Consider the following 23,621-nt stretch of genomic DNA (forward strand, 5'->3'; position numbering starts at 1 on the left):
CTGTGCTTTAACGTTGCTTAGTTGCAAACTGAAGTAAAATGGTTACTTTTATGATTTGCAAATTTCGGTTGTTTGAAAGCTGTTTATAAAAAATTCCAGTGAATTCAGGCCCGTACCCAGGATTTGGTTTCGGGAGGACCCAGAATGAAAAAATAATGTTACTGAGGATTGCTTGAGTAGATAATTTCCGATGCGCCATTTACCGGTGTTTTTAACGGACACCTTAAACTTTTACACTGGAACTATGATTATTAGGTATTTAAACACAATTTGTGACTATGACCGAGATAAGGTTATTGTATTACATTTCATAACGTTTCTGTCATGCCATTTCAATCCCACGTGTTTAAGACCTTCTAAATGTCCATTTCTAGAGCACAAAAATCCACAAGACTTGTGATGAATTTTGAGAAGTGGTCCGATCTAGATCGAAATGCTTGAAGAATGGAAAGCATCTTCTAAATTTGTAGGGTCACATTAATTGATGGCCATACAAACTAAATTTAGCTATACAGTTTTCGGTATCAAGTTCCGGAAGTAGCGGTCTAAAATTAAAAAAGGAAACTCTCATCGATTTCTCAGAGAAGACTTTAGGTTTGAGAATAAATAACAGTTCGAGGAGGCTAAATCAGGTGAACAAGGTGGATTGGCAAGTAATTGGAGCACTAAACCGTAGATTTTAACTATGGTAGCGATGCTCATGTGCTTCATGTAAGACCCTTTCACAGCGGTTTCGGCCTTTAATCAATTTAGTACTCCAAAAGTATACTATGACAATCCTAGAAAACCGGTATTATGATTATTCTGACCCATTGAGGTTGTCATCCAGGCACTCGTTTGTCGGGTAATCATTTATTTCTCTTTCGTATAATAATGGATCCAGCCAAACATGTACTCGAAGTGCACTTGCGCTCGTCTTTTCAGTTCTAAATAAGTATATGCGAGATCCAGCGGGAGGATATCTTTCTAATTTGCATAATATTGCTCAACTATGGTAAGCTCGAGCACTTTCTCTTTCCAGTCATCCAGAACAATTAACAATTAAGTGTCTTATCATTATTGTCGTTTTTTGGCCCCGTTTTTAATTTCCACTTTATTGAGTTTTGACACTGTTCGCTTAGTATCAAACATTTCTTTTTGTTTCTGCTTTCGAGAGGGCCAGGGCCCCTCGGGCCCCTTCTTCTGGTTACGTGTCTGGGTGAATTTATATCTGCAATTTACGAGTTTAGGTAATATGGTCGATTGCTATTGAACACTATAAATTACAAAACCATACATCGGTATAACATTCCGAATAACCGAGAATACAGAAATTACCAATCGAATGCTTCGGAAAACAATATTTTTGCTGCGTTTTAGTTTAATATCGCTGAATGATTTCGGTATTTCTTTGCTCCGAAATTAAAAAAGTGTAGAGTTGATGCTATCGAATGGGAACAAAACTCTTAGATAACTTATAAACGCCCCAAAAAAACTGATATGTACACAAACCGTTTCGTGCTTGTAACCAAAAACCACCAAGCATCTGTTTTGTTGCGATTCCTCTGGAAACTCGTTGATTAGAAGGTGCAAAGCTATCTAGCAGTGGTTTACTTTTAAGTAAAGCAAGAGATAGGTTTTTCCTTTTGTAGCTTCTCGTTTCCTTTTGTAGCCAATCGCACTTATCATTCCATTAGATGATTTTCATTTTTATGTTCATGTTGCCAAGTAATTAGTGCCGCAATGAGAGTAAGTGCAATTAGTAGTGCAACGTGAGTCCAGTACCTCAGATAGGAAAGGCAACGGGTTGACTAGTCTGAGTTGATCGCATGCACGCTTTGAGATACGATAAGGTTTTCATTGAAGTGTTGTTGTGTAATATCCTTCTGTGTGTCTAAACTATCTTACTGGTGACGTTTATCACGTCGTCAGTAAAATTACATAAATTCAGTATCATATCCGCGTTTGTATAAGACCTTCTCGTTTTTCTTCTTTATTTTTTTTTACCAGTCTCCAACCAAACACAGACTGAATAAAAAGAATAGCAGCATCTAGGAATGTGACAACATTCACTCAGCAACGGGACTCTAACCCATAACTTTCTCCTAAGCGGGAGCTCAGAAAATGATGCAATTGAGCAGATTTTCGTACATGTTCAGAATTTGCCCGACCGGTGGTGCGTGGTTTATTTTTTAGCCTTGACCCTGTTTCAAAATTCCGCAACAAAACACACATCAGGCAGTCGTGAAGCATAATAAATTTCATTCGCTGTACAGCCAAGTCTTTATTTATCAAGCAAAGATTTGATGAACAAACTTTTATGGTGGCTTGACAAATTTAGCCAGAACCGCTGTGAGCAATAATTAAAGATGTATACATACCTTCAGTCCCTTTCAGCTATGAAGCCTCGATTTCGTCCTTTGATATATTTCCCAATTTTCCAGACAAACGGTGAGAGTATATATGAATGAACGGTAATTTCCACAAGTCATTATACTTAACATAATCCAAACTGAATGAAGTTTTGTATACGTTTACAGTATGAAAAACAACGTACTTTGCACAAATATAATAGATCAAATCGAATCAAGACTGATTTTTAAAAGGGACAGATGTATTTTTTCATGCACTTTCTTCTAATTGTTCCAATTCAAAAACTATAAATTTTACACTAATCAAGTTGGACAGTAGAAGTTGTGGAAATTCAATTGGACACTTAGAAGTGTACACTGGAAAAAATTGTGTGATTTTTTTAGAATTAAAAGGGAAACCAAAATATTAATATTGTAAACGGAAAATGCATCTACATTTTTATTTTTTTATTTTGTTCTTTTAAGGCGAAAAGTCTTCATTTTCGGACAAATTTTTTTTTTGCGATATTGTGCAATTCAACAAAAATCTGCTCATTTTGAATAAAAATATTTCGTCAATTTACATCTATATTCATGCACATATTTGTAGCAGGAAATTAAACATAAAGTTCTTTCACAACTCTGTATGTTTCAATATAAGTTAATTACCAAAATAAGTGGACTGATTGGAAAATTCAATGCAATCCAAATTAGTTTTCCATCGATGATGGTTTTCAATCAAACTTTCGATTCAACCCACATCTTAACCATGTTACTATTGATTTACATGTCGTGTAAATTTCATAATTTTTTTCGGTGTAGTGTGTCAGATAAAAAATCCTTTTTTTTATAAATCACATCTAAAATATGTATAGGAGATACGTACTAAAGGATTTTTTGAAATTTGAAGTGGTTGAAAAGTTACACGCACCAGAATACCGGAGTGGGCTTAGCCCGTTTAACTTTCGAACGCGTTTTTTCTATCATGATATCTCGAAAACTATTTGACTGCCCAAGTAACCACAAAGTCGTATGTATTCTTTGTAGATGCATATAGAGCCGATGTAATGCAATGGTGTTCTATGTGTGCCTTATACACGCATGTGATGCGAATGTGAGATTTCGTGGATACTTGGATGATTCTGCTCAAATTTATACTGCTTCTTCAGTGCAGTGCAGTGTGCAACTTCAAAGTGAACTAAAAGAATTGAGATTGCTCCGTTAGTTATGTTTTAGAATTTATACAAGCTCATAAAAGGGCAAAAATTGAGTTATTTTGTTTGAAATTTTTAATTTCTCTTTTTTTCTTTATTTTAATTACTAACATAGTGCCACGAAAAAAAGGTGTGTGATTTTTTAATAAATAGAACAGTCTAAATCATTGCACCAGTGGAGCACCTTTTTGCCTTTCTCATATAGAAAGGTTATGCAATCACTGGAAAAACCGACTAGTAAAAATTGGCAGGGAGGGCCAAGTGTCATATACCATTCGACTCAGTTCATCGATCGAGCTGAGCAATATCTGTGTGTGTGTTTGTGTGTGTGTGTGTGTGTGTGTGTGTGCGTGCGTGTGTGTGTGTGTGTGTGTGTGTGTGTGTGTGTGTGTGTGTGTGTGTGTGTGTGTGTGTGTGTGTGTGTGTGTGTGTGTGTGTGTGTGTGTGTGTGTGTGTGTGTGTGTGTGTGTGTGGTGTGTGTGTGAGTGTGTGTGTGTGTGTTGTGTATGTGTGTGTGTACCAGAAATAGTGGTCATATATACCAAAATCGATCTCACTCACTGATTTCCAGCGATGGTTTGAACGATTTCCACAAACTTGGATTCAAATAATAAAAGGTCTCATGGTCCCATACGGAATTCTTGAACTTCATCCGGGTCCGACTTTCGGCTCCAGACTTATAGGGTAAAGCGTGTTGAATATTGTACACCGTCACTTAAACTGGCGGAACAAAAACCGTAAAAGGCATCATTACACCACTAGGTGGATTAAAACAGGTTTTTATATTTGTTCCAGTTGTATCGATGTATCTCCGAAAATATTCTATGTAATGATTTTAAAAAAGTCCAAACTTTGTTTGAATGTTTTGAAAAAAGGTATGAAATATACCAACGATTTTGTTTCAACGGGTTTCCAGGAAAAAATCCAAAATAGGCTTTAAAAACGCCCGTCACACCCCCTTTTAATGAATATGTTTCACCAAGAACTGGAAGTTAAATAAATGCTTTTGAATTGCTTGAGCTCGTTCTTTTCTAAAAAGACGCTTCTACAACTAATGTCAAATGTTGGAAAAAGGATTGACGAATACAATTATTAAATAGAAAACTGTAAAAAAGAGCCTCACTCGTCAGTATTTGTCTCAATCGTTTCCTGTTGAATACTGATATAAACTCAAAACGGTTCTACGTCTCAACACGACTAAAACAAATCAATATTGGTTTTAATAACACGTTCCAAATAAAATAAATATACAAAAAAAAACCTATTTTTATCCAGCTAGTAGCCTTTCTCATGAAATTCATGCTATCATAAATATTACTATAGCATTTTTCCAAAACCATTCAATTGAATCTTGAGTAAGAACAGGACAGTTTGTTCGGGCACAAACTATCAAACCCGATTATTTGAAACAGTTTTGAATTTCCAGATTCAGAAGAATTTCTCCCACTCCGTTCATCGTCGCTTTAAATGATGATTTGAAATTTTGACCACACTTAGCCCTGTAGTTCCGGAACCGGAAATAGGGTCCGGATGAAATTCAACAGCAGTATAAAAAGCCATACGACTTTTAATTTAAAACTATAATTTTAAAAATCGGTTCTGTCATCACTGTGAAAATGAAATGAGCTCCGTTCGAATCACTATGAATCACTACAAATCCTTCCAGGCCGAGACTCGGCCATACGACAACTGACTTGTAAGACCAGCGCCTTGTGCATTGAACCGCCAACCCGGGCGAATCTGTGAGAACATGGGATTCTTATTTTTTGCACCTATCACTCTGTAACTCTGAAACTGGAAGTCAGATTCGGAAAAACAGGAAAAGCGCTCTATGGAAAAATATATCCTTTCATATGAATCGAATATTGGGAAAATTGGTACAGTCGTTCACGAGAAAACCGAGTGCAAAAGTGGTCGCATAGTCTTTTTGTATAAGAAAGGCAAAAAAAATAGACGGGTTTATTTCTCAATTTTATTTATTCGAATTATCTTTAAATAACTTTTATTTAGTATTTTTCAGTGTTTAGTTTTAGACAGTGTCCACACTCTTGTAGATATTTTTTGCCGTTCTCTATAGAAAGATACTAGAATTGCTGGAAAAACTGACTATCGAACGGAGCCTCGCAAACCCATTGTGCTATATACTATTCAACTCAGTTCGACGAGATCGAAAAATTTTCTCAGAGATGGCTAAACCGATTTTAACAAACTTAGGCTCATTTGAAAGCTACTTTCGGGCTTTTGTTCAAAGATTAAATGGATGTGACTTCTGGTTCCGGAGATATGACGGACCGACAAAACGCGTTGTTTTTTTTACCGCGAAAGTTTCTCGGAGATGGCTGAACAGATTTTAACAAGCTTATACTCGTTTGAAAGCTACTCTTGAGCCATTGATCAAGTTCGAAGATCAAATGACTGCGACTTCTGCTTCCGAAGATATGATTTCTGGCACAAATAGGCAACGCAAATGTCAAGCGCTTGGTTTGAGAAATGATACCGAGTGTGTGACATAAACACCGAAGAATGCTTTTGTAAACTACTCGAATCAGCCTGAATTAACTGGTATCAAAAATGACCTTATTAATTAAAGTAAAATATTATTTAACAAAAAGATACACAATATTTTTATGAGACTGTTTTGAAAGAAGAGAAAGGCATTATCACACCAATAGGTGGATCAAGAAGGGTTTTTCATTTTGTGTGGGCTGGGGATTGATATATGGTTGATGGAGATTGATAGTTCTTATTGGATTTCTCCGAACAGGACCAGTCGATATGCCGTGTGGAATCCGTCGGAAAAAAAACTCTACCAAAAATAGATACACTGGGTTCCTGGGAGACTGGGTACAGGGAGACAGATTATTAAACGATCTCTTCAAACAGTTTTTTTTAAACTATTTTCTTATCATTTTACGACAATATGATCTTTTCTCTATTCCCATCTAGATTCTGAGAAAAATTTTGTTTGGTATTGTTTTGTTCTTCCATGATATTGCTTGTCGTTCAAAATTATGAATTGAATGATAAAAATCAACTAGTGCAAAAAAATTTAAATAAATTAATATATTTTTTTTAAATTTAAATAAATTAATATTTTTTTCTTGGTAGCTGGCTGCCATATCAACCAATATAACCAATTAATTAATAATTTTTCGCGGTAAATAATATAGTGGAAATAATCACTCGTTGATATTGTAAAATTCAATTAGAAAAAAAAATCATGGAAGTTTTTAATCGTTTCGCGAAAGCATTTAAAATTTTCCTTCAGATTCCACAAATAAGAACTGTGAATCAAGACTTTCCGGGACTTCCATATCTGATATTGTTGAAACGTTCACTCGGGAAGTCCGTGAGTTTTGTGCGAGCACGTTGAAACCGGAACATACTAAGTTGCGTGAGAATATTACCATTGCTGAAACTAATAACAACTAACAAATATCCTTTTCCCATGATCTCGTACTTGTGGATTGCGCTGTAGTATATACGGCCTCTAGCAGCAACAAGTGTTGGACTAACATTCCTTCATATTCCTTAGGTGATCTGCATTCGGAACTATCCGGGACAGGTAGCTATCAAAGAACTCTAGAGTAACCGGAAGATGCACATTGAAGGATGATTTGCCAGCCCCAAGACTGATCATCTAGAAAATCTCGGCACAGTTTTAGCTAATTCCTATACAATTTCAGTAACGGAGTAGCAACTAGAGGTGGTTGCTCAAGCCCAAGCCCAATTGTTCGCACGATATTGAGAAAAAACAATGCAATTTAATAAAATCTTCTTTTTTATAATTACGTGTCTCAACATCTCTATGGAGTAGGTCGTTATGCGAAAATGTAACGCTCTTGATCTATATAATCGTATTCTAGTGTTATTTCTTTCTTTTAGCTTAAAATCTTACCTTGAAAGTTCTCCAGTGTTGTAATAACATGTATTAAAAAAATAAGGCAAAAATAATTAAAGACTTGCCATTTACAATTTTTTGACTTCCTCATATTTTCTTAATTTTTAAAAAAGCTTTTAAATTTTTTATCCAGTGTACGTTTTGTATGGATTGTTTAGTTGATTTCCTGCAACGTCTTCTTGGATACCTTTTTTGTACAAGTTGAGCAAGTACTAGTGTACAAGTATTGTTTCCGATATACAAACCATTTAAAAAAGTGCTAGCAAAAAACATCGGTCTCTCTACTCGTTCAAAATAAATTGTTTGATATACTGAAAACGTTGGAAAAGTTTCGTATAAATCGATTGCTAGTTTTTTTTTTGCTGTTAACTTTTGAAATTGCTCTTTACATTGAAAGAAAAAAATCAGTAACTATTCTCTGTCAAAAAGAAAAAAAACTCATCTCGCGATATCGCAAATATTTATAATCATGCATCTAAAACTCAGTTGACAGTCGTCGAAAGGTATACTGGCTAACGACTTCAATGACAGGCAAACCAAACAGTAGCGCGACGTTAAATAAACTTATCTATACAATGCGTCGTTTCAGTCAACGAGTGAATTTGTTATTTCGTTGAACTTGTATAAATTATCATGTAGAAGCTCGAGACAACAGAAGGTTAACTTCTGATGGACAATTGACTCTATTTTACGGCACCGTTCTGGCATGGTAAATTCCATGCGTCAACAATTTTTACTTTTCGACAATTTTTCGTTTTGCTAAATGATTAACTCTTTCAGTTTCAAACTAAAGAAGTTTGTTCATCATTCGTGAATGTTTCGAAAGGAGTGGATTCTATCTTGTGACCCGACATCTTTCATAGAAGAAACACGGGCCACTAATGGGTAATGTTAATAAACGAATCCAGCTGATTTTCTTCACCGATCACGCAGTTGGCAACTCGAAGAAAACATATCATATGTGTAAACATGCAAGAATGTGAATTAGTTTGTTTAACTATGAAACTTGAAAAATACATTAAAATCTATTTCAGTATAGCATCACTACTATAAATCTCCGATGATCCACTGCTAGTGTAATAATTTTTAATAACATTTTAAGGGCTTTACCAATCTCTGTTTTGCACAATTAGGTATGAACAGGTGGTGCAGAACCCATCGCTTTGTTGGCATTTGATGACCAAAAGTTAATAAAAAAATTAGCAGTGTCTCAATTTCTTTTCGTACATGTAACACCAATATGGTTCAATTCAATGGAAACTAGATCGTACTATATCGAATTATATAACGAAAACAAGCACGTGCTTCTGATGTTGCTCAGACCTCTAACATATATTTCGCGCCCACTGAGCAGTGATTGCCAGTGTACATCATTGTGTTTTGTTGTTGGGTTAGTTTAGATCCTTACAGTAGTGCACAAGAATCATCACGTGTGCGGTAATGTCAAGTTTTGCTATGCTTGGGAGAATTGGGTCACGTCACGGGTTATAAGGTATGTTCGTGACAAAATCTGAACAGATTAAGTTTGGAATAAAACAAATTTGCTGTTAGTTCAATAGTCTGTGCAAACATCTCTGCTTTTGTGCAAGATTTTCGAAATTTTTCTATAGTTGTAGCTTGATGTTTATATTGAGAAAGTTCTCTCTTCACGAGAGTCGCTCGATAGGTTAGGTGAATTCGCATCTTCCGGTACATGGATTCCATTCACTTTATTTAATTCCAAAACATCGTTGGCGTGGTGACAAGATTCCAAAGCAGGTCGGAAGCTTTGGCTTGCTCGATCACTGGCTGCATATTGCCTGCCATGCCAAATTTGTTTTTGGGAAACTTGGCCTTTTTCTTTATCCTGAAATTCTCCTCTACGCCGTTCCGTTACATGGCAGTATAAAAAGACATTCCGGGAAGGTGCTAAAAGTCTTCCAGAATATAAGTTTCATCGTCCATTATTACTTTCGAGTCCGGGGTTTTGCCATCACATTCTGTTTTTAATTACGGTTTGGTTCAATTTGACGGTTTGGTGCTGGAAAGTAGGCATTATTATTTTCCTAGCCACAGTACGTACCGAAAGATCTTGTCTCTTAGGCAATATTTGCTTTATCGTAGTGTCCTTTTCATGATTCCTGAGATCCCTTGTTGTTCTGCTTCCAGCCATCTTAGCTGTTGTCAAACATGTGTCGAATGATTTAAGAACATTGTGGACAATGCTCGCAGGAAAACTTTTTTGCAAGTTTTCTTGCTGACAGATCCGGTTAATAATTGTAATTGCTTTTCTTAAAAGTCCTGGCATTACATTCCTTTTGTGGAATTTGGCCTTTCTGTTTCAAGAGACTTCGCTGCCGATTCTTAGTGTACAGAATCATTGCATGGCTACTACTATGGATCCTACTGACACTAAGAATCCTTCCAGGTCGGGGCTCGAACATACGACAACTGGCTTGTAAGACCAGCGTCCAATGCATTGAACCACCAACCCGGGACGACGCTTTTCTGTCGACGCCATCTTTGATTTAAAAGCTTGTAGTATCACCAAAGCTTGATTTTACACAATGAACAAATAAAAGGTGATTTTTTTGAGGTTAGGATTTTCATGCATTAGTATTTGCTCAGATTTTTTGAGGTTATGATTTTCATGCATTATTATTTGCTCAGTATGCTCTGACATTTCATCATGAATAGACTTACTAACGAGCAACGCTTGCAAATCAGTGAATGGGCCCTAGAAAAGTTGGCAGAAAATCCGCTTTTTTATCGACAAATTTTGTTCAGCGATGAGGCTCATTTCTGGTTGAATGGCTACGTAAATAAGCAAAATTGCCGCATTTGGAGTGAAGAGCAACCAGAAGCCGTTCAAGAACTGCCCATGCATCCCGAAAAATGCACTGTTTGGTGTGGTTTGTACGCTGGTGGAATCATTGGACCGTATTTTTTCAAAGATGCTGTTGGACGCAACGTTACAGTGAATGGCGATCGCTATCGTTCGATGCTAACAAACTTTTTGTTGCCAAAAATGGAAGAACTGAACTTGGTTGACATGTGGTTTCAACAAGATGGCGCTACATGCCACACAGCTCGCGATTCTATGGCCATTTTGAGGGAAAACTTCGGAGAACAATTCATCTCAAGAAATGGACCGGTAAGTTGGCCACCAAATGCTCGAAAAAGTTGCCCAAAATTGGACTTTCCGAATGGACCACCTAAGACGCAGCCGCGGTCAACATTTAAATGAAATTATCTTCAAAAAGTAAATGTCATGTACCAATCTAACGTTTAAAATAAAGAACCGATGAGATTTTGCAAATTTTATGCGTTTTATTGTTTAAAAAAGTTCTCAAGCTCTTAAAAAATCACCCGTTATAAGATCATCAGTTAGCGAAATATCTTACGCGTTTATGAAGTATTTCCAGAGATATACGTATTTATGGGTGTCCAGATTTTGTCGCGGACAAACCTTAGTGCAGCTGATGATTTCTCAAATGAACAGTTGAATGTAAAAATTGAATAAATAAGACACAATTTGTAGCCATTCAAGTATTTTTGAGCACCGAAATCGGAATAATCTTCAAGTCCAAAAATGATGCAATGATTTTTCACTGCAAAAATTGTTCATAACTGCATTAAGTCAGATCAAAAACATTGTATTAAAACAAGAACTTTACAGTTTCCAACTGCAAGGGGCCGTTGAACTGAGTATTAGAAACTGATAAAATCAGCAGTCAACTCAATGAAAATATTGAGATTATTGTTAGTTAGAATATCATATCTCTTGCCGTTTTAATTGGTGTAGGACAGGGTTCGGGAACTTCGGAAATTAAAATTTTCAAAATATCAGTGTTTTTACACAAACATTTTCTTGTAGTTTCAAACCTTTATTTAACTTAATTAAATAAATTAAATTTGCATAAGAAACTTTTTCAACTGGCTTGGAACTTGCGAATAAAACATGTTTAGAAAAGATTATTCATTAGGACTACTATTTGTCAGATGAATTATTTTAACAAATAAAAAAATAAACATCTAAAAATCCGCAAGCCGCAGATTCCCAACCCCAGGAGTGCAATCATGAACATTTTAAATGCAATTACTTTCAAGTTGTACATATGTACAATCATTTGTGTTATACTTGATTGCGTAGGAACACAAGAAATGTTGCTTCAAGTTGCTGTTTTGCGGAAAATATGTACAAAATGTATGAAAGTTGTTTTCAAAAACTGCTGTGGTGTTATGGATAATTGTGATCATGGTGCCTAAAATTTCATATATATCAATGTTCGAGTGATTCTGATGTAAAATCCAAAGTTAAAGAATAACAAACGGAAATTAAACAATGAATCACACTTTTGCGAAATAAAAACTTCACTTGAGAAGTTGAAAAAATTAAACCATTTTCTTAACCTTTCTGAAAACTTTCTACCATTTCGTTCTCCTTAGAAACTTAAAAAATATCAGCTTTTCATATTCATCCTTTCATCAAAATCCTACGACAGTACTTAGACCACATAAACAGAAATAAGATAGTGTTTCAGGTAATTGGTTCCAGCGGAATCTTGTATCATTGAAAAATTTTACTCATAAAATAAAAGTCCTTAAAAATTACGTTAAAAACTTTTTAATTTCAGTTTTTTGGCAATAACTGAGCGGAAACATATATTGGAGAAGCCAAATGAATGGAAACCTAATAGAAAAGATGATTTATTGGAAAAAGATACGCTCAGAGACAGGACGCGAACCTGCGTTCTTATGCATTCCGTGCATACGCGCTACCATTTCGCCACTCTGAAACTTTGTTATAGACACTCTAAAACGCCAGTCAGACATGGTAGAACGTACATCGAACATGGTCTACATGCTGGCCGTCACCTGACCGATACCATACATCCAAACATCTTCTCTGTCCATCAAACACTAGTCTTCTTGATTTATTTTTATTTTCGCTCAAGCACTGAGTAGGAGAGTGTATTTACAATCGCCTGTCACCTTCTTTAATGGTGTCAGTCTCTGAATCCTAAACAAAGTAATCTCAAATAAAGTAATCTTCCCAAATAACTTACCTAAACTTTGTTTAAGACCCATTTGCAAATACTTCAAAAACGATATCCGGATCATTGATATTCCACGGTAACCACAGATTTGAAGAGTAGAATGATACTTGAAGTATTTTTGAAATCCAATATGGCGGTTCCGGTTTATCAATATTGCTCGAAAATCCTCACAATAGGGATATTTTCGGAACGAATTTGATGAAAAGGTGACACAAAACAATGTTTAGAGTCGATCCGAAATTAAAGATGGCGACTTCCGGTTTATCGATATTCCTTGAAAATCCATACTCACTTACCTTTGAAAGGGTATGCAAGGAACCAGAAATCGCCATAATGGATTTCGCTACGGCCTTTTTTCGGCTGCCACTCATCAATCAATGACTTTCAACGATTTTGGGTTTAGTCTTTTTTATTTTGTGATCAGTGTGTGTGTTCTGTTGAATTTGTTCCCGTAGATATAGGACTGTAATGCCGTTTTTCATTGAAAAACACTGGTGGCGTGGATTGCTCTGATTTTGAACTTTCGAGCAGAAATTTATATGTAGTCTACATTTGCTTGACGAAAATAAATAAATAAATGAATGCAATATACTGACGGTGTTTCATTGCCATTTCTTCTCCAAAGTGCAAAACCAGAGCAATCCACGCCACCAGTGTTTTTCAATGAAAAACGCCATAAGTGAATGGTGACCCAGTACATCGAAGCATGCTTGGTTTATTCTGGTCAATTGTATTTTATCTTCATGTGTTTTCATATGCAGGGTAGTTAAATTGGCAAAACACTTTTCCCAATGAGAAGTTAGCTACGGGTTTGAGTCCCATCTCTGCGGAAACATTGTCGCATTTTTTATTGCCTTTCTCATATAGAAAGGCTATGCAATCACTGTAAAAAAAACACATTTTAACCGAGGCCGAATGTGTGTGTGTGTGTGTGTGTGTAACAAAAATATGCACCCACTTTTCTCTGAGATGGCTGAACAGATTTTCACAAACTTGGATTTAAATGAAAGGTCTTATGGTCCCATAGCTTGCAATTGAATTTCTTTTGGATCCGATTTCTGGTTCCGGAGTTACATGGTAATATGTGGAAATTTGAAAAAAAGTGTACACTCCATTTTCTCTGAAACGGCTCAACCGATTTTCACAAACTAAGATTAATTCGTTCATCTTATAGTTTGCTATAAATTTGTTGAACATTTTATTCGAATCCTACTACCAGTTCCGTGTCTTAGTGTCAGTAGGATCCATAGTACTAGCCATGCAATGATTCTGTACAGTAAGAATCGGCTGCGAAGTCTGTTGAAACAGAAAGGCCCAATTCCACAAAAGGAATGTAATGCCGAGGTAAAATAAATGATATGAAAAATAAAATAAAAGAATGTTAATGAATTGAAGTTTATTTTTAAATAAGCAATTTACACAGTGCAGTAATACCGTGACGGTGGTGTAGTGATGTCAATAGCAAAAATAATAACAATAATTCTACTACATCTTTTATGCTGCTGATTCAAGCTGTTTAGCTTGACATACATATGCAGAAGTTGCAACCGGAAAAGTGTAAGAGGCGGAGCTTGTGCGACTTATCAAGGGTTGCCAAAAAGTTGATCAGAAACGAATATTTGATTTGATTCTGCGCGCACGTCAGTCACAATGAAACAGAAAATATAAGCTCATGTCAAGTTACAATTTGTTGATGTGTTTCCCATTCAACATTTACGACCAAAAATTCCGATCCGATAATCAGAGTTAAAATATAGAATACAATCCTTTTTAAACTCACTATATCTACTCAAAATCTAAGTGCAATTCGATATTTATGGTGAAGTTGATCATTGTACTTATTTGAAACGTGCGCGCCTTCGATATTTCGGGTTTCGGAACATCGACATACAAAATATTATTCATATTTTTATACCAGTCATATTAAATTCGCAGCTAAAATGTCGAAATGTATTTAGATAGAACTTTTTTATGATTAATATTAGTTTTTCATACACCAAAGTTAAAACAGTTGACTAATCGCAATAATTAAAAATTGCGTTTTACTCAAATTTAATGAATATTTCATTCCCTGGTCATAATGGTAGCCAATTGCATAAGTTTTTCCATACATTCACTGCCTTGACAAAGGGTAAACACGATTTGTAGAGTTTTTAGATTAGGTCCGAACAAACCTTCCTATTTCTATTCAATGAACAATTGTTTTTTTGCGAATTCCACAGTAATATCTATGATATAATAAGTATTATGAGAAAGGCATCATTAAACCCAAATTCACCTAGAATTAAAAAAGGTTTACATAATCGCATTCGTATATCAGTTTTCTAATCTGTTTTCCCCGTTAGATACTGATCATATTTAAAACTGGCTCAAGATGGCTATACGTCTTAACAAAGACTAAAACACAAATAGTTGTATTTTTACAGTTATTGTGAAACTTTTCATTGTTTGGGTTTGTTTTTTGCCATAACGAAAAAAATCCAAAATATTGAAACGAACATGCGAGTGTGAAGTTATCGGTGTTTTCGCAACAAAAATCGGTGGCCAGTGCCTGAACGTTACTCTGGTCATTGAATTTGTCCCATTTACTAAGCTCAATACATCTTGAAATGAATTATTAGTTATCTTATTATGTCCACCTGTATCAAGTTTTATGTAGGAAGAACTGAAAATGAAATATCATGATAAAAGAATTTTTCGGAAAAAATCGTATCTCTTTGATTTTGGTATGGATTCAATTCGCTTTGATACCAAGTCAAAATTAACCACAAAATATTTAACATCAAAATTAACCACAAATATGTAAATTATATCGTCTTGGCTTCTCTGCGCAGCTCGTGTCCTGGTTAAGCACGTATCTGACTGGCAGGGTATTACGAGTGAAGTTGAATAACTGCACATCATCTTAATTTACGAACAAATCGGAGACCCACAAAGCAGTAATTGCGGACCATTACTTTTCGTATTGTTTTTCACCGATGTCTCATTTGCTTTCCGAGATGGTTGCAAATTGATTTATGCAAACCATTTAAAGTTGTATTTCGTAGTGGAGGATTGCCAGCGGTTTAAATATCTACTAGAACAAACTCATCGTTAACGTGGCAGAATATCAGGTTTATTACGTTTCACCGTACTTAAAATCATGTCGAATTTGATTACGGCTCTGCCCTGACTAAAGTTAACCAGGTGAGTGATTTAGTAATATTGATGGAAGAAAAATTGACCATCGATCACTGATCAAAAGTTTGGTGGAGATGAAATCAATATTTTGTCCCACCCAACTGACCATGCTAAAGAAGTTTTTTTTTCGAATAATATAAGAGCTCAACTTTGCACAACGATTCATTTTTATAAACATCACATTTTATTGCATTTGTTATGATTGTAGTTGAATAAATTCTTACATACACTACCAATGTTGCCTCGGCTCGGTGGCTTGTTGGATTGCCTGGTATTATGTAAAAGTGCTTTTTTTTAACGACAGAGAACCTTTGTAAAACAACTAATTGCGCGAAACGAATAGCAAACTTAGCGATCGTCCATCGAAAGTTTATATCATCAGACATTCAACGATTCGATCATTTGTTGTTTTTTTTTTCTTCTTGAAATCATTCAAGGCTTGCACGATGCTGAAACGAATCAATAAACTATTATCAAACATCATAATTCATACGGTGGAGCAATTATGTTTACCATCACTTCCGATAGTCTAAGAAGCGCAGTTTTTCGTTCGCTTATGTTGTCTTACGTCTTCGTCTGTTTTATGTTGATACGAGTATATGAATGGATAAACATACAATGTTGGGAAGAAACGGCAATAAAGCAAATAGCACTCCGTTTGTTGCCTTCCCGTCTTCATTCACCGCTGGGTGACTCCATAGACGCAGGTGCACTCGAACGTTTTTGATCGCCCGAACTGACAGGTTTTTAAAACGAAAACTGTGTATGTGCAACTATTTTCTATGGGTTATAAAACTTGAGGTTGAGGTGTATTAATTTACAATTTAGTTGATTGGAAAAATATATTTCGAAGCCATTTCCTAACAAATTCCAGTGGTTGTTTGTGATTGCAGTTCTGACAAATTTTTCATTCATTTGCTGAATTTAAAGATATAAATTGCGGTGCACATTTTTGCAGAATATCCTACAATTTCTTCTAATCAATACGTTGGCAGTTTATTTCAATACTTTTAAAATATCAAGATCTACTACCTCTCGGTCAAGCATTTTCCGGATTATTCCGGCCAATGACCTGTATCTGTACCGCCCTCTTTTCAACCTAAGCAAGTAAACAAATAGAAATACGTAAAACATACACCCTACATGGCCATAAGCCTGAAAACATAATACGGAAGAAGAAGATGAATGGAATCTGTGAGCGAGGGAGGGCAAGGAAAAGTGAAATTTTTAACTCCAGCAAACCAGACGAGGCGGTCCGAATTGCGCGAACCTTTGGCCCGAATGCTGTAATCGGGTGTGTCCATTTAGGGGTAATTAAGCTTCAAACACTTCCAACGCTATGCGGGATTTCATTTTCTGGTCTGGGAACAGCTGATAGAAATAGCAATAATAATAATAATAATAATAACATACATGTGTGCGCGGGCAGCAGATAAATTATACGCGATGAGCTCAGCGGAGCGATAAAAAGTTTGCTGCCGTACATTGTGGGAAGTTGGAACTAATTGAATTGCTAAGTATCGTAAAATGGCTTACGCTTCTACACTTTCATGTAGCAAAGAGACCAATGACCTTTGACAGTTGAGTGGAAGGAGTTGATTGTCGCATACCGAAACAAAAAGAATCATACAACTGACATCTTGCACAGGCTTTTCCATCCAATAAATTAACATATAATTGATACATTTAAAAAAAACTATCCAGCAACCAGACGACAACATAATAATAAAAAACGAAACACAAGTTAATCGGCTTATCATAAAATGACATCAAGGCGGCTTCCGTGTGTAGCGCCACTCTATATTTCAAAAACATAATCGTCTGTCAGTGGCTCTGATTTTATCCGATCGTAAAACTTTTTTTTTCTTTTTATATTCAGCCTCACCGCAACGGTAGCAATAAACTTGTATAAACTTTCATTTTCAGATTTTTCAGCCCATCAGATCGGCGAAACGCAGCAAACGGCAGCCGCGCTAATCAGCGGTGGCCCTTCCGCAAAGGGTTCACCACTGACCAACAGGAAGGGTACAATTTCTTTCCTTCCTTCCTTATCGTCGATCAATAATAATTAAGCACATTCCGATTATATTGGCGCTCTAGCCTGTTCAAAAGGATATCATTATCACAGGATTCTCTGCTGCTTTGAAATTGATAGGTCTTATTTTCACCTATAGAAAGCTCTTTTTGTCGAATCTATAAATTGAGCACACTAAATTGCAATTCTGTATCAGCTCACAAAAAAAACATTTAAGTTCTAGTTTGTCACAGTGTATTAAAAATATCATTGACCAACACGAATCTTCCCGATCAATATAAATTAAAATAAGCATGTAACTTAACACTAGAAAGGCCGAGTTTTTCGTATACCGATAAGGGCCGCAGGGAGTCAATTGACTCCACGCGTAGTGCGCACCGTTTTTAAGCGTTTTGTCGTCGTATCAACAACTGTCTTTGTGATTTTGCTTGCTAGAATGGTAGAAGAATGCAATAAATGTTTATATAAATATTTCTAAGGCATTTAATAATGATAGAAGTGCGGATTAGGTCATGGAGGGGCTGCTCCAGAAAAATAAATAACTCAATTTCGAAAAGCATGTTGTTTTTTTTATTAGAAGAATATAATTGAGATTGATATGATATTGAAATCGAACTTACTACGTTCACATAACGCTACATTATACGCAGTTCAAGCATACGCTCTTGGAGCAACTTCCACAAACAAACTTTTCACATGACAAACATTTTGTGCATGTTTTATTCTTTTTGCATTGTTTTTTGACTTGACAGTAGTGCCTTACACTGCTTTCATTACCTTGATCAGCTTTGGTTTTTATTCTTGTATCTGCGTACTTTTGCGCAAGTTCTTTAGCCAATTTCAGTAGAAAGCTATGCCGAGAAATTTTGCTTTGTGTGCACTGCCTAAAAACAATCCAAGAGTTTATGCCAGCAATATCGAGCATGTTGTACAAAACGTGCATCGGCCAGCGTCTGGTACCACATCGTGTAGTGTACAGCCGAGCCATCTGATCAAACGAATCAACGCCTGATTTCGTACTGTTATAAAACTGAATCGTTTCAGGCAACTTCTTTGGATCTGAACCTATCCCGACACTAGGATGCGTAGACTAATTACATTGCAATAAAAGTGTAGAATATAATGGCTCTTTCATAAGCTTTACCTGTTGAGGTATTTCACGTTTAGCTCTATTCACTGTGCCAACAATGCTGGTTCGCTTTTCCTTCAGCCTTAGAGCAAGCCTCCGGGTTGTAAAGAAGTTATCAGTGGTAATATTTGTTTTGAAATGGTTTCGTCAGTTCCAGAATCACGTGTTCTCCCAAACTTTCGTCTTTAGGTCGTGAATCGTCCTTTCCAAGATACGGTTGTATATTGCATACATACTTCGTCTCGGCATCGGTCAAGACCCAAAACTTGATACCAAATTTATCCGGTTTATTCGGTATATATTGGATAAAACGACAGTGGCGTTTAGAAGGGAGAAGCTGTTCATCGCCAGTTAGATACATACCCGGATTATAACAACTCTGACAATTTTCAACGAATTTTTCCCATAGACTCGAAATCAAGGCAAATTTATCCTGCTGTAACCGTTCCGATCGCGTTGATTTTATGTCAAACCTCATATTGGACATAATATCACGAAAGCGGTTTCTGCTCATAGTTTTGGCAAAAAAGGGGGGACCCCAATCTCCTGACCACAATACATCCAAATCAAGCTTACTCATTCCGTATGCCCCGCGCACGTACATGATAGCAAAAAATGCTTGCAATTCTTCTAAAGACAATGTCCAATCAGAGTTATTTTTGACACTCCTAGCGTAATTTTCAGTGCACTTTATTATGCTTTTCAACATTACGTCTGAAAAAAACAAGTTCCAAGCGCTAAATGTGCTCTCATCGAAGACATGATGCTTAGCGTGAGGGCTTGGTCCACCTTTCTCTCTGACAATATTTTGGGCGGATCGCTTTGCTAATAATTCAACTCCCGGCTGAATAACTGTCCAATATGTCGTTTTGTCTTTACCTATTAGCGTATCACCTGGTTTCAAAGGCAGATCATTTTTGGTACGCGCCTGACGGTTACTCGAAGTACTGGGACCATCGCCTCCCGAACGGTTTACAGACGAGCGCGATGCACCCTTCTCTAAACCTGAAGTTTTCTTTGGAGCAGATGCATTGTTACTCTGGTCACTGTTGCGCCGTTTTGAGACACGTCGTCGCGTACCTTTTTTGGGTTGAAAAGGTTCCTCTGGGAAAGATTAAAATAACCGATTATTTTTATGAAAATGCATCTTTTATTACGCACTTTTGTCATACAGCTATCGGTTCTCAAATTTTTAGTTGTGCATTCATAAATAGTTCAACTAACTTGAGATGTAAAGTGTAAAAGTTAAAATAAAACTAGTACCCATAAGTCTCACCTTCATCACTATTGCTAACAACCTGAAATTCTTCTACACTGGATACAGATGAATCGCTGTCGTCAATGGTACCAGGAATAAGAAATTCATCGCCCGAATTGTCTTCAACTTGAGTATCATCCTCATTTTCGGAAGCATCTTCTTCGAGATCAGTCATGCGGCGAATAATTTCGGCTGCTTGTTCGGCAGTGTACCGAGGATTCCTTCTACTCATTGTTATTTGTTTAGTGATATTACTTGAACGGGAATATGCTTACAAACGTATGGAATTGCAACGCAAATAATGCCACTTGACTCCGATGTTCACTGTTCAAGGGCCAGCCACACACTAATAAATCAAAGGTTTGAAGGAGAAAGATCGTGACATAAACAGCGTCAAGGTGTTTCTCGGCAAAACAAAGGCAGACAGACGGACGGCGCACGAAGTGTGGCTCGGCGACAAACAATCCCTCCCCCACCTTCTCCTCATACAGTGCGTTTGACTGGCGCGCAAGAATTTTGTTTCTTTTTCTTTATTTGCGAATAGACAACTAAATACTCGTGCTGTATTTGTAACGTGAATATTACAACGAAACAGAAATAGTAAAAGCATTCCGTCTCAACACCACAAAGGATACATGCCGATAAGAATAACTGCCCAGGCAAACGACGACAGTGCGCATTGTAATCGGGTATGAGAATAAACTAAGAAAGGAGCTTGCAAATGTCTTCACTAAATCGGAAGGAAACAAACAAACATTGTTCGCGCGTTTATGCAGTCGTATGTACGGCAAAAACAGGTGGAGTCAATTGACTCCCTGTGGCCTTTCTTGGTAAAATCGCTATAGAAAAAAAAGGGTAAGGGATAAATATTTTGTTTTGTTACACACGTATAGAGGATCATAATTGATGAACACTTAATAAATAAGAACATTTTTGAAAAGAAAATCCTGGAGCAGCACGCGAATAATCAAGCGCAGGAGCCAATTGACTCCCTTCGGCCTTTCTAGTGTTAACATTCCGAATGCCAAGGAAGTAAAAAACGCTAATTTTGATTGCCTATTTTTGGACCGATTTCAAAACTTTTTTTTACCATTGAAAAGATAAATTCATTCGGAATAAAATCCATTTGAAACGATGGAAAACCGATTATTCTAATTAAAGTTATAAAAAGTTCCAACTAAAGTCTGTTGAAAAAAGTGGGAACGCTTACTTTGGCTGGCCATATCCTGACTTCTAACAGTCCGGTTTTGAAAATTTGGTTATCATTAGACAGATACATCTATTACAACATAACATACATACATTTATTTGCACTGCATCACATTTAAGATAACACATAATCAACAATAGTACGCCACAATACTCGGTTTGTGGCTGCCTCTCTCCATCCTCGATCACGCCCAATACTCGCCAGATCACATTCTACCTGTTCCACCCATCTTGCCCGCTGTGCTCTTCGCCTTCTTGTTCCAAACGGATTTGTGGCAAACCCCAGTTTAGCATGTTTGTTGTCTGGCATTCTTGCAACATGCCCTGCCCATCGCATTCTTCCGGCTTTGGCCACCTTCTGGATGCTGGGTTCGCCGTAGAGTGAAGCGAGCTCGTGGTTCATTCTTCGCCGCCACACGCCGTTCTCCTGCACACCGCCAAAGATCGTCCTTAGCACGCGTCGCTCGAAAACTCCAAGTGCTTGCAGATCCTCCTCGAGCATGATCCATGCTTCGTGTCCGTAGAGGATCACCGGTCTTATAAGCGTTTTGTACATGGTACATTTCGTGTGGGAGTGAATCTTTTTTGACCGCAGATTCTTTTGGAGCCCGTAGTAGGCACGACTTCCACTGATGATGCGTCTTCGTATTTCACGACTCACATTGTTGTCAGCCGTTAGTAAGGATCCGAGATAAACAAATTCTTCCACTACCTAGAAGGTATCCCCGTCTATCGTGACATTACTTCCTAGACGAATCCTGTCGTGCTCGGTTCCGCCTACTAGCATGTACTTTGTTTTCGACGCATTCACCACCAGTCCAACCTTTGCTGCTTCGCGTTTTAGGCGTGTGTACAACTCTGCCACCGTTCCAAAGTTTTTCGCGCTAATGTCCATGTCATCCACAAAGCACACAAATTGACTGGATTTCATGGAAATCGTACCCCGGCTGTTAAGCCCGGCTCGTCGCATTACTCCTTCCAAGGCGATGTTGAATAGTAGGCAGGAGAGTCCGTCACCTTGTCGCAGTCCTCGGCGAGATCCGAATGAACTGGATAGTTCGCCCAAGATCCTTACGCAGTTTTGCACACCGTCCATCGTCGCTTTGATCATTCTAGTCAACTTCCCAGGAAAGCTGTTCTCGTCCATAATTTTCCATAGCTCTATGCGGTCGATGCTATCGTATGCTGCCTTGAAGTCGATGAACAGGTGATGCGTTGGGACCTGGTATTCACGACATTTTTGGAGTATTTGCCGCACGGTGAAGATCTGGTCCGTTGTCGATCGGCCATCGACGAGGCCGGCTTGATAACTTCCCACAAATTCATTCGTTTTAGGTGATAGACGACGGAAGATGATCTGGGATAACACTTTGTAGGCGGCATTCAGAATTGTGATCGCTCGGAAGCTCTCGCATTCCAAATGGTCGCCTTTCTTGTGAATGGGGCAAACTACCCCTTCCTTCCACCCCTCCGGTAGCTGTTCGGTTTCCCAGATCCTGACTAATAATCGGTGCAAGCACGTGGCCAACTTTTCTGGGCCCATCTTGATGAGTTCAGCTGCGATGCCATCCTTACCAGCTGCTTTGTTGGTTTTGAGCTGGTGCATGGCATCCTTAACTTCTCTCAATGTGGGAGCTGGATCATTTCCGTCTTCTGCTGCACGGACGTAGACGTTTCTCCCGTCATCTTGAATCCCCATGCCTACGTTCTCCGCGCCGTTCAGGTGCTCATCGAAGTGCTGCTTCCACCTTTTAATCACCTCACGTCCATCCGTTAAGAGGCTCCCGTACTTATCCCTGGACATTTCAGCTCGCGACACAGGGCTGTTGCGGGATTTGTTGAGCTTCTTGTAGAATTTCTGTGTTTCTTGAGAGCGGTACAGCAGTTCCATTTCCTCGCATTCCGCTTCTTCCAGGTGGCGTTTTTTCTCCCGAAAGATACGGGTCTGCTCTTTCCGCTTCTGTTTGTATCGTTCCACGTTCTGCCAGGTTCCATGCTGCAGCATTACCGTCCACGCTACGTTCTTCTACTCCAAAATCACTCTGCACTTTTCGTCGAACCATTCGTTCCGTCGACTCCGTTCCACGTACCCGACGGTGTACTTGGCTGCGTTGTTTATGGCGTCTTTTACTGTACTCCGGCAGTCTTCTAGGGGAGCCACATCGAGCTCGCCCTCGTCTGGCAACGCTGCCTCGAGATTCTGTGCGTATGCTGAAGCAACATCCGGTTGCTTCAATCGTTTCACCATTACCAGATAGTGGTCAGAGTCGACGTTAGCGCCACGATAGGTCATGACGTCGATAATGTCGAAGAAGTGTCTTTCATC

General features: G+C 37.7%; 2 protein-coding genes across 9 annotated transcripts in view; one reads left to right on the top strand and one right to left on the bottom strand.

Annotated features, from left to right (window-relative positions):
* Positions 1-23,621, top strand: part of LOC131428303 (uncharacterized) — a 128,306-nt gene that overhangs the window by 22,097 nt on the left and 82,588 nt on the right. The window lies entirely within an intron of this gene.
* Positions 22,008-23,300, bottom strand: LOC131429160 (uncharacterized). Its single transcript, XM_058593207.1, has 2 exons — positions 22,663-23,300; positions 22,008-22,605 (listed from the first exon to the last, which is right to left on the bottom strand). The coding sequence occupies exons 1-2, from the start codon at positions 23,298-23,300 to the stop codon at positions 22,008-22,010; spliced, it is 1,236 nt and encodes a 411-aa protein (XP_058449190.1).

The sequence above is a fragment of the Malaya genurostris genome, chromosome 2 (genome assembly GCF_030247185.1).
Source record: "Malaya genurostris strain Urasoe2022 chromosome 2, Malgen_1.1, whole genome shotgun sequence".
Lineage (NCBI taxonomy): Eukaryota > Metazoa > Arthropoda > Insecta > Diptera > Culicidae > Malaya > Malaya genurostris.